The 16893-nt window shown below is 41.5% G+C and overlaps 1 protein-coding gene across 5 annotated transcripts in view; it reads left to right on the plus strand.

Moving 5' to 3' along the window:
- LOC121484436 (zinc finger protein 470) overlaps positions 1-16893 on the plus strand; it is a 43322-nt gene that overhangs the window by 21080 nt on the left and 5349 nt on the right. Inside the window, exons 1-6 of one of the 5 annotated variants that reach the window (XM_041743705.1) lie at positions 7766-8231; positions 8891-9020; positions 9979-10069; positions 12027-13628; positions 15417-15543; positions 15892-15987. The exons of 1 other annotated variant lie outside the window; for it this stretch is intronic. In XM_041743705.1, the coding sequence (XP_041599639.1) occupies positions 13626-13628; positions 15417-15543; positions 15892-15987 (226 nt within the window). In that variant the 5' untranslated portion in view covers positions 7766-8231; positions 8891-9020; positions 9979-10069; positions 12027-13625. Of the gene's footprint in view, positions 1-7765; positions 8232-8890; positions 9021-9978; positions 10070-12026; positions 13629-15416; positions 15544-15891; positions 15988-16893 lie in introns of those variants that run through there. 3 more of the 5 variants (XM_041743703.1, XM_041743706.1, XM_041743704.1) reach the window with 3 other exon arrangements.

Consider the following 16893-nt stretch of genomic DNA (forward strand, 5'->3'; position numbering starts at 1 on the left):
GCAGTCTAAAGATTTCTGCATCCCTCTGTATCACTCTGATCCATTAAATGGATCTTTCCTGCTTTCTCACATCTTAGTTCAGTTCTTAATATCTGTGAGGTACTTGATATTCTTCCAATATATAACTTCTGATTTTAAGTTAAAGTCTGCTTTTGTTCTCAACCAAGCAATGCTAGCCCCCATGGCAGATGATACTAGAGAATAATTATCAAAGGATAGAGAAGTGGAGTATTAAGGATTATTGAATGAGATAGATCAAAAGAAAAACTTGTAATTCTATTTTGTATTAGGAAAGGCTATTCTTTTTTTAAAAAAATTTTAATTCCAGTATAATTAACATACAGTGTAATTTAATTTTAGGTGTGCAATATAATGATTCAACACTTCTGTACATCACCCAGTGCTCATCACAAGCACACTCCTTAATTCTTAATACCTATTTCCCCCAGCCCCCTGCCCAACTCCACTCTGGTAACCATCAAATTTCTCAGTGGTTAAGAGTCTGTTTCTTGGCTTCTTTTCTCTGCCCCCCCTCGTTCATTTGCTTTGTTTCTTAAGTTCCACATATGGAATAATATGGTGTATCTCTGACTGACTTATTTCACCTAGCATAATACTCTACCTCTATCATGTCATTGCAAACGGCAAGATTTCATTCCTTTTCTGGATGAACAATTCATTGTATATATATATACCATGTTATCTTTATCCATTCATCTGTTAATGGACAGTTACACTGCTTCCCTAATTTGGCTGTTGTAAGTAATGTTGCTGTAAAAATAGGGATGCATATATCCCTAGAAAAGGCTATTCTTGATACAGCAGGATTATGAGCTCATAGCACATTAGGGACTAGATAGCTCCTACCAACAACTACAGGTGATGAGGATTCCTAGTTCCAAAAGCATGTGTGATGCTTGTTTATAATTAAATTAGATAATTAAAAGCCTGCTTGAAATTCTGACCTTAAGCAAAAATTGAAATCAAGGTCTCTTAATGATTGTGTTGAGAAATCTTACTCTTTCTAACCATGGGGCTGCAGATGCTGAAAGCCAAATGCAACAGTAGATCAGTTAGTTGCTAAGCTAGCATATTTCCTGAATTCCCAACCTTGCCACTTCTTTTACATGAAATTTAAGTCTTAGGAAAGATCTGAATCTGCATTACTGAAATGGGGCTATCATGAGAGATTCAGTCATCTTAGAAAACCTTACTCTCTCAAACATTAAGAAACCTCCCTATATCTCCCTTGTGACAGAAAACTCTTAAAACTGAGTCTGCTCTTCTAGTTCCACCATTATTGCTTGGTTGGTAAGCAAAATCTGAGTTTACTGTGACCTATGGTTTGAAATAAAGATAGGAATTTAACCCCACCCTGAATATTTAATATTCTTTGCTAATTATACCATCAAAAATCTAGGCAATATTTTTGGGAGTGTATTTTGACAGTTAGAAATTACTTGCATAATACATAAGGAAGTGAGATAATTCAAGAGTTTATAATGCTGGCTTGGACCATTTATGTCCATGCCCCTTACTTATCTTTTGCAAGATTTCCTGTCTGGGCCCAGTAGCATTTCCATGTTTTTTTGACATGAAATGCTAGCATCTTAAAATTTTTCCTCAAATCTCCTCCTTTAGGTACTGGGACTTCTCATGAGAGATTGCATTTGAAAGGGTTATTGAAGGGGCACCTGGGTGGTGTAGTCAGTTAAACATCCAACTCATTTTTGGCTCAGGTCCTGATCTCGGTAGTCTTGAGATCAAGTCCTGCATCAGGCTCCACCCACAGCAGTGAGTCTGCTTGAGAATATCACTCCTCCCTCTGCCCCTCCTCCTTTTGTGCTCTCTTTCTCTCAAATAGATAAATCTTAAAAAAAAAAAAAAAAGTGTTACTGAACTATGGCATGTGTGGTAGCTGAATTAGAGTAATGGTTAACCACAGGAAGAAAGTGAAATGGTTGTGATAAACCACAGAACTCCAAGAATGTTATGATACCTGATATTTCCAGTGTGTTTAACAATGGGTTCCCAGGGTTGAAACTACATTAGGGTTTTGTTTTAATTAATGACATTTCATGGCTTGGCTACCAAGTCACACATTGATAAGTGTCAATAGAAAAGGGATCGAGTACTCCTCAATGATTGTAATTCAAATCACTATGAACACTTCAATGGAATTCCTAAAAGACTTGCATTTATTCAAGTGAATGCTTAGAGGGGAATTATTATCTAGTGTAGTTTATAGCAGGTTCAATTACCAAAAACCCATTATGTGATTATTTGCCAAGGTCATGGGTATTTGTTAATATCTGTGTTATGAGTAGATGACCACTGAAAGTTTGTGCCTCTTTTTCTGTTGTGCCTACGTTATTCAGCCATTATTGCTTCTAGTTATGGCTATTAGACTAATTTTCTTCAGTGTGGTTTGAATAGGAGTATGTCAGTTGGGGCTTTGTTAAGATGATCAGGCAGTCCAGGTGGCTCAGCGGTTTAGTCCTGCCTTTGGCCCAGGGTGTGAACCTGGAGACCCGGGATTGAGTCCAATGTTGGGCTTCCAGCGTGGAGCCTGCTTCTCCCTCTGCCTGTGTCTGCTTCTCTCTTTCTGTTTCTCATGAATGAATTAATAAAATCTTAAAAAAAAAAAAAGAGGATGTACTGTCCAGCTGGAAGAAGGAGAATCTTGATAATATAGAAGGGCAAAACTGCAAGAAGGAATTCTGGGTCCCTATACCACTATTTGGAGGAAAGCCATCAGTTACCCAGGAACACCAGCAGTGGATTATTGTGTGAGTAGGAAATAAATACATGTGTTAAGGTAATGAAACTTGGATTTTGTTTGTAGTAGCTACTGTAATTCTAATCCCTGTGGTATCTTTGACTACTGATAGGATCCTTACTTTATTTTTTTTTTAAGATTTTATTTATTTGAGAGAGTGAAGAGTGAGAGAGAGTGAATAAGGAGAGAGAGGGACAGAAGGAGAGGGAAAAGCAGACTCCCCTCTGAGGAGGGAGCCCAGTGTGGAGCTCAATCCCTGGGCCCTGAGATCATGACCTGAGCCAAAGGCAGACGCTTAACTGGCTGAGGCACATAGGTGCCCCAGGATCTTCACTTTAACTCGCTGTATCATAGAGTAAGAGTTTTGTGGTAAGTTAGCTGTTGTGTAACAAATTACCCTAAAGCATAGTAGCTTAAAACAAACATATGTTTATTATCTTACAATTTCTTTGGGAACCTTAATGTAGAAAACTGTCAAATAGACCACAACAAAACATTATACATAACAGCATAATGTACATTATACACAATAGTACCTGATGCTCTCACTTGATACTAAGAATAGGACAGTAACATCCAGTATTGCTGCTACTGATTTACATGGTACTGGAGGTCCAGGTATCCTCTAAGGAACGAAGGATTAAGAGATGTACTGGTAGAGGGCACTTGGGTGGCTCAGTGTTTGAGCGTTTGCCTTTGGCTTGGGTCATGATCCCTGGGTCCTGGGATCAAGTCCCACATTGGGCTCCCCACAGGGAGCCTGCTTCTTCCTCTGCCTAGGTCTCTGCCTCTCTGTCTCTCATGAATAAATAAATAAAATCTTTTTTAAAAAAAGATGTACTGGTAGGAAGAGAGTAGATATAACTGTTATTAGTGGTAGATATGAGGATCTACCTGTAAAAGCCAACTAGAGCCTGTAAGAGTATTAGCAAGAATTCTAGATTGACAGTCAACTCACATAATATTTTGTTTCCCCTTTTCTTTATGCCATCTTTGGTTTTATTTTTATTTATTTTTTAAAAAGATTTTATTTATTTATTCATGAGAGACAGAGAGAGGCAGAGACATAGGCAGAGGGAGAAGCAGGCTCCATGCAGGGAGCCCGATGTGGGACTCGATCCCAGGACTCCAGAATCATGCCCTGAGCTGAAGGCATATGCTCAAACACTGAGCCACCCAGCCATCCCACCATCTTTGGTTTTATTTATTTATTTATTTATTTATTTAATTTTATTTATTTATTGATGAGAGACAGAGAGAGAGAGAGAGAGAGAGAGGCAGAGACACAGGCAGAGGGAGAAGCAGGCTCCATGGAGGGAGCCCGACGTGGGACTCAATGCCGGGTCTCCAGTATCAGGCCCTGGGCTGAAGGCAGCGCTCAACTGCTGAGCCACCCGGGCTGCCCCATATTTGGCTTTAATTGAGACTTTTATATTATTCTATTTTCTTTCCTCTCTTAGGTGTTTTCTTCCTCTGACTTCCTTCAAGATTTTCTTTATATTTGATCTCATGCATTTTGAATATGATATTTCCTAGGTGTATATTGTTTTGTGTATATTTATCCTGCAAGGTATTCTCTGTGCTTCCTAGATCTATGGCTTAGTGTTTGTCATTTTAACTTTGTAAAACTCTCAGCCATTAGTACTTCACATATTTCTTTTCCTTTCTTCTGTTGTATTACAATTATGCATATGTTACACTTTTTGTAATTGTCCCATAGTTCTTAGATATTCTGGGTTTTTAAAAATTTTTATTTATTTATGATAGTCACAGAGAGAGAGAGAGTCAGAGACACAGGCAGAGGGAGAAGCAGGCTCCATGCACCGGGAGCCTGATGTGGGATTCGATCCCGGGTCTCCAGGATCGCGCCCTGAGCCAAAGGCAGGCGCTAAGCCGCTGCGCCACCCAGGGATCCCCTGGGTTTTTTTTTAAACATTTTATTTATTTATTCATGAGAGATACAGAGAGAGAGAGAGAGAGAGAGGCAGAGACACAGGCAGAGGGAGAAGCAGGCTCCATGCAGGGAGCCCAACGTGGGACTCGATCCCGGGTCTCCAGGATCAGGCCCTTAGCTGCAGGCAGCGCTAAACCGCTGAGCCACCCGGCCTGCCCTCTGGGGTGGGTTTTTTTTTTTTCATTCTTTTCTCTTTATATCTCAGTTTGGAAAGCTTCTATTGACATACCTTCAAACTCACTCATTCTTTCCTCAAGTGTGTCTGGTGTATTAATGAACCAATCAAAGATGGTCTTCATTTCTGTTATAGTGCTTTAACTTTCTAGCATTTCCTTTTAGTTCTTTCTTTTTTTTTTCTAAAGATTTTATTTATTTATTCATGAGGGACACACGCACAGAGAGGGGGGAGAGACACAGGCAGAAGGAGAAGCAGGCTCCATGCAGGGACTCTGGAATCACGCCCTGGGCTGAAGGCAGGTGCTAAACTGCTGAGCTACCCAGGGATCCCCCTTTTAGTTCTTTCTTAAGGATTCTATCTCTCTGTTTACATTATTCCTCTGTTTTTACATTATCCCTGTGTTGCAAGTTTTTTACTTTTCCTATTAGTTATCTTAACATATTTTTAAAATATTTTATTTATTTATTTGAGTGAGAGAGAACATGAGCACAAGCAAGGTGGGGAGGGGCAGAAGGAGAGAATTAGACTCCCCACTGAGCAGGGAATCCCATGTGGGGCTCAATCCCAGGACCCTGAGATCATGACCTGAGCTGAAGGGATGACTGAGCCACCAGGCATTCCCCACCCTGTAGTCACTTTAACCTATTAATCATAGTTATTTTAAATTCCTGGTATGACAATTCCCAAATCTCTACCATGTCAGAGTCAGGTTCTAATGCTTGCTTTGTTTCCTCAGACTGTTTTTTTTTTTTTTTTTTTAATGATAGTCACAGAGAGAGAGAGAGAGAGAGAGGCAGAGACATAGGCAGAGGGAGAAGCAGGCTCCATGCACCGGGAGCTCGATGTGGGATTCGATCCCGGGTCTCCAGGATCGCGCCCTGGGCCAAAGGCAGGCGCCAAACTGCTGCGCCACCCAGGGATCCCAGACTGGTTTTTTTTTGTGCATGACTGGTAATTTTTTGTTGAAAGCTGGACATGATGTACTAGGTAATAGTAACTAAGATAATGAGGCTTTTAGTGTGAGGTTTTATGTTAGTTTGGCTAGGCTCTTGTCTAATGTTTCCTGTACTGCTGGTGCCAGAGGGTTTGGTTTACTTTAATTTTTTACTTCTTTGCTGTCTTTGGGTTTCCCAAGAAGTCCTTCTTAAAAAAAAAAAGATTTTATTTATTTATTCATAAGAGACACACAGAGAGGCAGAGATGCAGGCAGAGGGAGCAGCAGGCTCCCCATGGGGAGCCTGATACAGGATTCGATCCCAGGATCCCTGGATCATGACCCGAGCCAAAGGCAGATGCTCAACCCCTGAGCCACCCGGGTGCTCCCAAAAAGTCCTTCTTATGTATCGTGCAGCTTGTTGTAATCTGCTGATATTACACTGAAGCCCTGTTGGTGTGGTAGTCAAGTATTGGGAAGGGGAAATATTGTATAATCTTATGACTCAATCTCAGCTTTTCGATGAGCTTGAATCCTTAGGCTGTGATCTTCAGAAGTGCTTCTTAGCCCTGACTGAGAGAGGAAGGAGTTGGAGCTATTGTCCCTCCTCCAGGTCCTTTTGGCTCTGGTATATAGTTTTCCTAAGAATGCCGGACTTTGTTTCAGAGCATGTTCTGAGTGTTCTAAAATGTTTACTCTTCTCCCCCTCCCTGCCCCAAACTGAAGGAGTTTCCCCAACCCCAATCTTAGTGTTAGAACTTGGTGGAGTTTCTGGCGGTAAGATCATGAAAGTGTGGGGGCCCATCTAAGATGAAGCCCTCAGGAGTTTTGAACTCACAAGCTAGTCCACACCAAGCCTCCAGTTCACCCAAAGTACCAGTTAAATGTTTGCACCAGATAATGGCTCCAGCACCTTTTGCTTCAGGTAAGCTCATCCTTGCTATGATTTTCTGTAGTCGCCTATCTTTCCAAATTTTGGGGTGCTGTTTCCTTTGCGACTTCAATTCTCTGATGGTGTTTTAAAAATGTGGTTGATTTTCAGTTTGTTGAATGTTTTTCTTGTAAAGATAAGAGTGCAGGTCTTTATACATTATTTCTAAAACGGAAAGTATCAATATAGCTTTTAACCCATTCCAACCACACACCATCACAAACACTGAGATTCCATTTGCAGTTCTTAGAAATGGCACCCTCTGGGCTAGAATTCACATCCTGTTGGGGTCAACGGAGTCAGGGAGACTGGAACCTGGGAATCCAGCTCCAGATGGTGTTGTGCAGCTTGCCATGATGTCTGGTGGGCCAGTATCTACACACTCTGTAACTTTATTTTTAAAAAGATTTTATTTATTCATCAGAGACACAGAGAGAGAGGCAGAGACATAGACAGAGGGAGAAGCAGGATCCTCCTGCAGGGAGCTGGATGTGGAACTCGTTTCCAGGACCCTGGCATGTAAGCCAAAGGCAAATGCTCATCCAGCAACCCAGGTGCCCCTGTAATTTTATTTCTTCCTGAGCACTTACTATGTGCCTGGAACATAACCCTAACCAGGACCTACAAGCAGCGTCTTCATGGGGCTCTCATTCTCACAGGCTACAGAAAATGGGCTGGGGGCTTAGATTCCACCAGAGAGAGGACTAGACATGAACTAAGACAGGCCACACACACACACACACACACACACACTCAGAAGGTGACAAATCACAGAAGTGCACAAAACACGCAAAGCCCAAACCTTCACTCACCTCCTATTCCCAAGGCTCCGCCTCTGAGCCCTGAGCCCCGCCCACTCCCTCACGCGCCTGCGTACCGCAGGACGCCTGTGACCCTCTGTGCACAGGGGCGGGGACCCATGCCTCCGCGTCGGGTGCCTCTGGGAGGCGCCTGCGCATTCCGAGCTTGGCGGAGGCGGGGAGGGGGACTCCCAGAATTCCCTGGGCTCGGCTCGCTTCCAGGGGCGTCCTGTAGTTCGGGTACCCAAAGGGTCGAGAGGACGTTTCTGTTCTGCACCAGGGGCCTCTACAGGAGCTGAGGGTTGCGGTCCCTAGGCCGCGGTGGGGGGGACCAGACCGGCAGCGCCCCGCCGGATCTCGACTACCCTCCCCAGGGGCCCTTGCGGCGGAGGACGCGCCCGCTTCCGGCGGGCATCGGGCTTTCTGGAGCCAGAGGGCGGGCAGCTGCTTAGGAGAGAGCGGGGCGTTTCGGGAGCCGGCGGCTGCCTGCCTGACGGGGGGAGGCGGCTGAACGCGTCCGGCAGCCCGAGGGCGGCGGGGCGTGCGGGGACGGGTGGCGGCGGAGGCCGGGCTCGGGACAGCTTCCTGGGGGAGCCTGGTGCGGGCCCTGTGGGTTCCGTGAGACCTGAGTGGCGGACCAGGGCTGAGTGCACAGGTAAGGGTGACAGGAGCTGGGGCTCGGTGGCGCGGGTCCCGGACCAGGGCGGCCCCAGGAGTCCCAGAGTCGGGGGGTCCCCGAGGCCGGAGTGTGCGGCTGACCTTTCCACAGAGTCGGGGGTTTCCGGTGCAAGAGTGTGAGGCTGACCTGTCCACAGGGTCGGTGGGTCCCTGTGCTCAGAGTGAGGCTGAGCTGTTCACAGAGTTGGGGGGCCCCCTGGGGTGGAGAGTGAGGCTAACCTGCCCACAGAGTCGGGGGGGGGGGTCCCTGTGCCCAGAGAGTGAGGGTGAGTTGTCCACAGAGTCTGCGAGTGCCTGGGGCCGCAGTGTGAGGCTGACCTGTACAAAGTCACCTGACCAGGTCTAAGGCCCTAGCCCCCAGGTCATTGTGGGGTGGGGCTTGCAGGGGAAGTGATGTTCGAAGCCTCGTCTGGAAATGGAGTGACCCCCTCCTTTCCAGAGCGAGGTCACAGAACTCTTCCCATTCCTGCTTGCCACTTCTCTGTTGCACCCCTTTCCCCACCACCAGAGCCAGGAGAGAGAGACAGGAGGAAGCACTGCTCACAGCCATACTGTTCTTTGCTGGTTTTGCTGAGTAACACCAGGTAGCATATACATATATCACATCACAAAGCGGAAACTTCCTCCTTTTTACAGAGAGGATGTAAGCATGTGGAGGACAAGTAATTGCTAGTGAGTGGAGGGACCAGGATTCAGATGCAGGACTGGCTGACTGTGGAGTCCCTTCTGTACACATCTCATGTAATCCCCTCTACAACTGCTTGAGGTCAGTATCCTGAACCACTTGGGACAGTTGCAAAAGTGACTCTGAGAGGGTAAATAATCTCAAACCTCCACCGAGCAAGTTTTTGTTTCTCAAACTTTCTGACCCAGTTTCTCTTAGGTAAGATGGAGATGAGAATGTGAACCTCATAGGACTGTCATAAGGATTAAATGAGCTCCATAAAGCACCTGTAGGTCCTGCCCTGTAACAAGTGCTTAATAGTGTTCATTCTTATTATCATAATAATAAAGCTTTGAGGAAAGTGGAGTTTAGAGGAAAAAACCAGAATCAAGTCAGATACTTTATATTTTTTAAAATTTCTTTTTTATTTTTAAAGAGTTTATTTATTTATTCATGAGAGACACACAGAGAGAGAGAGGCAGAGACACAGGCAGAGGGAGAAGCAGGCTCCATGGAGGGAGCCTGACGTGGGACTCCATCCCTGGTCTCCAGGATCACGCCCTGGACCCCAGGCAGCGCTAAACCGCTGAGCCACCCGGGCTGCCCAAGTCAGATACTTTAATCCTCTTTCTGATTGAAGAAACTTGGCTCAGAGTGGGTAGGGGACTTTTTTAAAACTATAGTTTGTCACAGAGCAAAATGGGTCTCTGGATGGTTTTGGTTTGGTTTGGTTTGTTTTGTTTTTTGGTTCAGTCTCTGTAAGCCACATGAATTCTTTCTGACAGAGGTAGTACTTCCCTCTGGGGCAGATGGCTTTTTCCAAGTGTTAACGAGTAGGTGGCTGTGAGAGAGGAGGAGATTGTACTCAGCCTGAAAAACCTGGAGCAGAGAAGAACCCCAGCTGTAAATTATAGGTCTCCCAGTGAGTGCCTGGACTGTGAGTGGAGTTTGGGATGGGAGTTGGGGAGTGAGAACAGTTGGAGTTGAAGGGAGGAAAGAGTTTCTAGGCAGTGATTATTCGAGCTACTAAGCTTCTCAGTACTCCTTTCTCCTTTCCCAGCTCTACCTCTCAGGGTAAAGCCCTTCTCCTAATGAGGAGCCAGGAAGAGGAGGAGGTGATAGGAGTTGAACTTCTTAAAGCCACATCTCTGGTGAGTTAGTATTCCTTCTCCTTAAAATACAGTCTTGCCTTACAGGATTTGGTAATGTTTGTTTCCTTCTGAAGATTATTTGCTTAAGAGTTCCACACTAGGTGGGGCCTGTTTCCTATTTTTTCCCTTTCTGATGAGTGGTGGGTCCATAGAAAGAGACTCAGATAACCCAGAGCCGTCTCAGAGCTTCCTCTTCTTCCTGTAGCTGTTTAATCTTTGTTCAAAAAATGACCCACTCTGAGCTCTTCCATATGCTCAGGTTTTTTATGAGTAGATGATAACGCAGAAAGACAGTCCTTAGAGAAAATTTGAGAGCCATGATTTGCCTACTTCCTTAGTAGCCATCCTGGCTTTCAGAGAGCTTATAATATGTTGGAGAAACGAAAAGGCAGTGAACATTTATTTATACAGTGTGATCAGTGCTGTAGGTATAGATTTAGACTTCCTCCAGAATAGTGAGAAAGGACCATTCATGGGCCATATGAATACCTTCCAGTGAGTTAGAAAAAGTTGTCCCTTCCTCTGGACTGGTGAAGCTCTGTAACAGGCCACAATCTAGTAAGAGGAAATTACTTTGTTTTTACCTTCTTTTTGCCTTTTGGTGAGAGATCCTTGATGGCATATAGCCTGCATAATCATAGTCACTGTTGGAGAGAGGAGGGGTTGGAAGGTACAATTCCTGAGTTGTATCTTTTTAATTAATTAATTTTTTATTTTTAAAGATTTTACTTATTTAATCATTAGAGATACAGAGAAAGAGGCAGAGACATAGGCAGAGGGAGAAATAGGCTCCATGCAGGGAACCTGATGTGGGACTTGATCCTGGGACTCCAGGATCACACCCTGAACCAAAGGCAGACACTTAACCACTGAGCAGCCCAGGTGTCCCATGTTTTATTATTTAATAGAGATTATTGCAGTGATAATCTTTGTTGTTGAATTTTTGCCCTCATCACTGATTATTTTTTTTGGACTAAATTACTAATTTTTCATTTCTTGTGGATTAGAGCTTCTCAAACTTTAGCACATTTTTAATTTTAATATTTTTATGACCAATAATAGAATTAAGAACTGTAATTCATGTTGTAATTAAAGTGAACTACTAAATGAGTGTCAGCAAATTTTATAAGAAATTATAAAGTTTTATTAAGCTTAAAAAGCCTATCAAAAAATAACATGATAGTAGAATTTGTCTACTTTTGTTTAAAAGACCATGAGCAACTTATATCAAAGCAAAACCCCTTTTCTGATCAGATATAATGCCACAAAACATACTATCAAAGGAACTTGTTTCCTAAGCATTTAAATATTTTAGACGATAGCAGTGTTATTTGTGAGGAAAATATCTTAAGAGTACAGAGCATGGCATAAAGATTAATAACATGATTGTGGCACCAGACTGCCTGGGTACAAATTCTAGCTCTAATACATCCTGGATATATTACCTTAATTTCAGTTTCCTCAACCATAAAATGGGAATAATACCAATACCTAATTTATAGTACTGTTGTGAACATTAAGGAGTTAATGTATTTTGTGTTTAGAAAATACTTGGCACATAATAAGCACTATATGAACATTAGCTTTATATGCTACTATTAGCTTTTGTGCCCATGTAGTTCTTCATACAATATATACATTATATACATACTGTAACAGAAATGTGAAAAACCTACAGTATGATGTTTGATGCACAGGAAGCCCTAAAGATCAGGAGGCTTTTTATTTCCAATGGAATATTAATTTAAAAACTAATAATAATTTACACTGAATATGAAAGTCCTTGTTTTGGGCTGACACTACCCTGTCTTTCCCACTGAAAGTTGCTATAGAATCAGAACAGCATGCATGGAGTAGCAATTTGAAGTCTCTAAAAAAGTAAATTGTAGTAGGGTGATTAGGGAAGAAACCCAAGATGTGATGTGTGTACCTTTTTTTTTTTTTTTTTCCCTCCCAGTATCTCCTAGCATGGATTCAACAAAGCACAAAACTGAGAAGGGGGTTTTGGCATGGATAAAAAGAATTGGCAGGAGAAAACTTAGTTCAGGCTCAAGAAATAGGAAGGGGATCTAATAATCAGAGAGGGTGAATGGAAATCTTCCTTTAAAAAAAATTCTCTTTTTTTGTGCCCTGAGACAGTTGCAGTGCGGTCTGCAGGAAAATTCTGAAGGAGAATTTTCTATTATTGAAGAAGCTATGTTCCCTAGAGGGTGGAGTAAACTTATTGCCTCTTTTCCCACCCCTGTTTCTGTTCTTTCCTTGCTCGGCCCCAGGGGTGGGTACAGTCAGGGTAGCTGAGCCTCACAGTAGAGTGGAATAAATAAGCCCCAGTTATCTGCCCAGAGGACTGAAAAGAGGAACCCCCTAGGAAATAGAAGACACTGGAGAGACCAGAGAAGGAGGAGCTTTGGAAATCAACCATAAAAAGTTGTTTATGAACTCCTGGGCTTCCTTTAAGTTGCTTATGCATGTATTGGGCCCTGAAGAGCATACCATAGCCTATGAGAAGTGGACTCCAGGATAGACCATTGGCCACCAAGTGGTGCATCTGTAGTACAGAGGCAAATATCACTTCACAGGCTTTGGAAATGGAGCCTGAACAAAGTATCAACATTCTCTATATATTTTAAACAGGATATAGAGTTTCATAATATCCAAAATGTCAAGGATACAACCTAAAATTACTCAGCTAATGAAAAATTAGGAAAATTTCAATTCACAGCGGAAAAGTTAATCACTAGATGCTAACATTTATGTGACATAGATGTTGGAATGATCTGATAAACAATTTTAAAGCAGCTGTTATAAAAATGCTCCAACAAGTAAAGTGAACACTCCTAGAGCAAGGAGGTTGTCTCAGCAAAGAAATAGAAAATATCAATAAGAAATGAAAAATATAATTACCAGAATAAGTTCAATGGATGGGCTTGGTGGCAATATGGAGATGACAGTGGAAAGAGTTAGTGAACTTAAAGGTAAATAGAAACTGATCTGAACAATAGATAAAAGATTGAACAGAGCCTCAGAGCCCTGTGGGACAATACCAAAATGTTCAACACTTCTATCATTCAAGTCCCAAAAAGTGAAGTGTAGAAAAAATATTTGAAGAAATAATGACTGAAAAATTCCCAATTTTAGTGAAGGACATAAACTTGTGAATCCATGAAGCTCAGCAAATTCCAGCATAGATAAACTTGAAAGAAATCCTTGCGTGGGAGCTTCATAATGAGACTGCTGGACACTACAGCCAGAGAAAAATGATGCTTAACATATAGGGCAGCAGCAATTTCAGTTCTGTGGATTGTTCCATCAAAAATTATGGAAGTCAGAAGACAGTAGAACAACTTAAAAAGTACTCAAAGGAAAGAACTATCAACCCACCATTATATGTCCAGCAAAAATAACCTTCAGAATTGAAGGTGAAGTAGTTTCTCACATGAAGGAAAACTAAGAAAATTCGTTGACAGATTTCTAAAAGAATTGCAAAAGGAAGTTCTTCAGATAGAGATTATAAGAAGGGAATTGGAACATCAGGAATGAAGAAAGTACAACAGAAATGGTAAATATATATGTGTAAATACAATAGACTGTGCTGAGTTATTTAAAGTATCTTCAAAGGTTAAAAGCAAAACTGTTGTCTTCAACTTACTGAACAGAACAGGATTTGAGCATAGTCTGGCTTCAGAGACCATGTTCTTTATTACTATAGTATACTAAAATTAGATAAAATAATAAGTAAAACTTTTGTTGAAGTCTTAAACCAAATGTTTTCACCTGTTCTTGGCTGCCTCCTCCTATTCCTTCTTTCCTGTCCCTCCTTCATCATCATCATCATAGGTTGAAATTCTTGAGCACTTAGCCAGGTACTACGACTGTTACTTCATTTAATTCTCAAGATGCAGCTATGAGCTGGGTTCCAAAACTATTCCCATTTTTTTGTGTGTGGGGAAACTGAGGCATGTGCAGTTAATTAACTTTGCCAAGATCACCTAGTTAGTTAGTGCCAGAGCATGAATTCTTTGGAATAATCTGATTTTTTTCTCTGGTTTTATTCACAACAGGTGTTTATTCAAAACTCATTCTTAAATGTTGATATAGGTGAAATCACAAAGTAAGAAATGGAAAATCTGCCAGCAACCACAAATGAGTGACTGATACCTCTTGCTGGTTGGTTAGAAAATTCAGCCCATGTAATAAAACAGGTTGTACTCATCTCATATGATTCTTTTGATACGTCTCAGCAGATTATCAAATCAACTTTACAAATGTGTTTCCCTTTTTTTTTTTTTTTGAGATTTTATTTATTTATTCATGAGGGACACAGAAAGAGAGGCAGAGACACAGGCAGAGGGAAGAGAAGCAGGCTCCTTGAGCCTGATACTAGACTGGCTCCTGGGAACCCGGGATCCGGCCCTGAGCCAAAGTCAGGCGCTCAACTGTTGACCCACCCAGGTATCCCTCAAATGTGTTTTCCTAATGCAAATATATTTTTATGTCAAAAGGAAAAAATATTGCTAGGTATTTTTTTCTTTTATTTTTGTAGACACACCTCTTAACATCTCAGAACACTAAGATTTCTTAGAATATGTTGTGGAGGTTGAAAACATGTTCATCAGGTCAGCATCTTTCCTTGAATCTTCCCCCCACAGTCCCAGAGCTATTTACTTTTTCCATGTAGAAAAGTGATCTAGCTCCTAACATAGATAAACACAGTTGACCTTTGAACACCATGGGGGTTGGGGGCTTTGATTCTCGCATAGTTGAAAATCTGCATAGAACTTTGTTTCCCCCAAACATAACTACTAATTACCTACTGTTAACTAGAAGCCTTACTGATAATAAAAACAGTTGATCAATAGATATTTTGTATGTTATGTGTATCATACATTATATTACAATAAAGTGAGCTAGAGAAGAATTGTTAAAGTCATATGGAAGGGAAAATACACTACTGTACTTACTGAAAAAAATTCACATGTAAGTGGACTTGTGAAGTTCAAACCTGTGTTGTCCAGGAGTCAACTGCAATTTAGTACTTGATAGTCTGTTGTAAATGCAGTCAACATTTTTCATGAGAATATCTTCTCACCACCATAAAATTGTAAATGTTTGAAGAGCAGAGAGTGTCTTTCATATTTTTTCTTTTTACTAATATGTATAATATAACTAGACAGAAAGGTTGTCCAGTAGCTAACTATATGACCTAGATGATTTAGACCTTGGTATAATTACTTATGCACAGAGTTTGTTTTTTCCTCCCATCATTTGAACAGCATAGCCCTTTACCCCTAGAGCCAGCTAAGAAATGGCATGAACATTGAGCAAGATTATTTTTGTGTCATTTTAGGATTCGGTGACTTTCACAGATGTGGCCATAGACTTCTCCCAAGATGAATGGGAATGGTTGAATCTTGCTCAAAGAATTTTGTACAAGAGAGTGATGTTAGAGAACTACAGGAACCTGGTTTCATTGGGTAAGGGTATCTTCCTCCTTCCACCTCCCCATTGGAGTCTTTCCACCTCAGTAGTCTTTCATGTCTCTATGAGCATTTTCCAACAATATCCCTTTTCTCTCAATACCGTTTGGATTGGGTCATAGCTCAGCAATATCCATAACATAGCCAATTTTTTTTTTTTTAAGAATTTATTTATTTATTCATTAGAGACAGGTGCAGAGACATAGGCAGAGGGAGAAGCAGGCTCCCTGCAGGGAGCTCAATGCGGGACTCAATTCCAGGACCCTGGGATCATGTCCAGAGCTGAAGGCCGATGGTCAACTGCTGAGCCACCCAGGTGTCCCTCTTATCTTTTCTTATATGCAGGTCTCTGCATTTCTAAACCAGACATAATCTCCTTATTGGAGCAAGGTAAAGAGCCTTGGATGATGAAGGGAGAGATGACAAGAGATCTCTACCCAGGTAAGTGCAAATAACTATAGAGTTGGGGTACTATTCTCAAGATGTTTCTTAAAAAAAAAAAAGTTTCTGATACTTCTTGGAAAACACCTCTCAAAATCCCTCTCAAATTGAACTTTTCTAACACCATATTTAAATGGATCTTCTCCACTCTGTGACATACCATTTTTACCTTTACTGATTTCCTGCAAATACCACAATCTGTGAACTCATATATTCTATGATGCTTACATAGTTCTTAATAATCTCTGATGGTCAGCATTTCAGAATTCTTTAGACAAATTTATGTTTAGTTTTTTGAACTAGTTTAAATATTTTCTTTAAAATATAAGCTTATCAGGTTTACAATTGTTATAGCTATGCTCTTCCTTTTGCTTTTAATTATTTTTGTCTTTGATGATGTTTCTGTTTTGCTATTTATTTTTGCTTTATGTCTTTTCCCCCCCTTCATGCCATCCCACTCCTTGAATTGAAAGTCCTACAAATTGTTACCCTTATATATTTTTAAGATTTTATTTATTCATGAGAGACACTGGCAGAGGGAGAAGCAGGCTCCACCCCGGGAACCTGATATGGGACTTGATCCTGGGTCTCCAGGATCACACCCTGGGCCAAAGGCAGACGCTCAACCACTGAGCCACCCAGGCATCCCCTTATATTTTTAAACCTGTGTTTTAAAATCCATTCACTTGAGATTCAAAGCATCATCATTTGACACTTGTATAAAAGAATAAATCAGGTAACAAGTATTACCTACCTTTTCTTTGTCCATCATCACCCCACTTTTGTTGTACTCACTGGGATTTTTGGCCCAGTTTATTTTTTAAAATTTATTTTTTCCCTGCCTTGCTTGAAAGCTGTATTTCTGGTATGAAAACTAGATAAGAGTTTATAGATTATATATTACAG

The sequence above is a fragment of the Vulpes lagopus genome, chromosome 2, assembly GCF_018345385.1.
Source record: "Vulpes lagopus strain Blue_001 chromosome 2, ASM1834538v1, whole genome shotgun sequence".
Lineage (NCBI taxonomy): Eukaryota > Metazoa > Chordata > Mammalia > Carnivora > Canidae > Vulpes > Vulpes lagopus.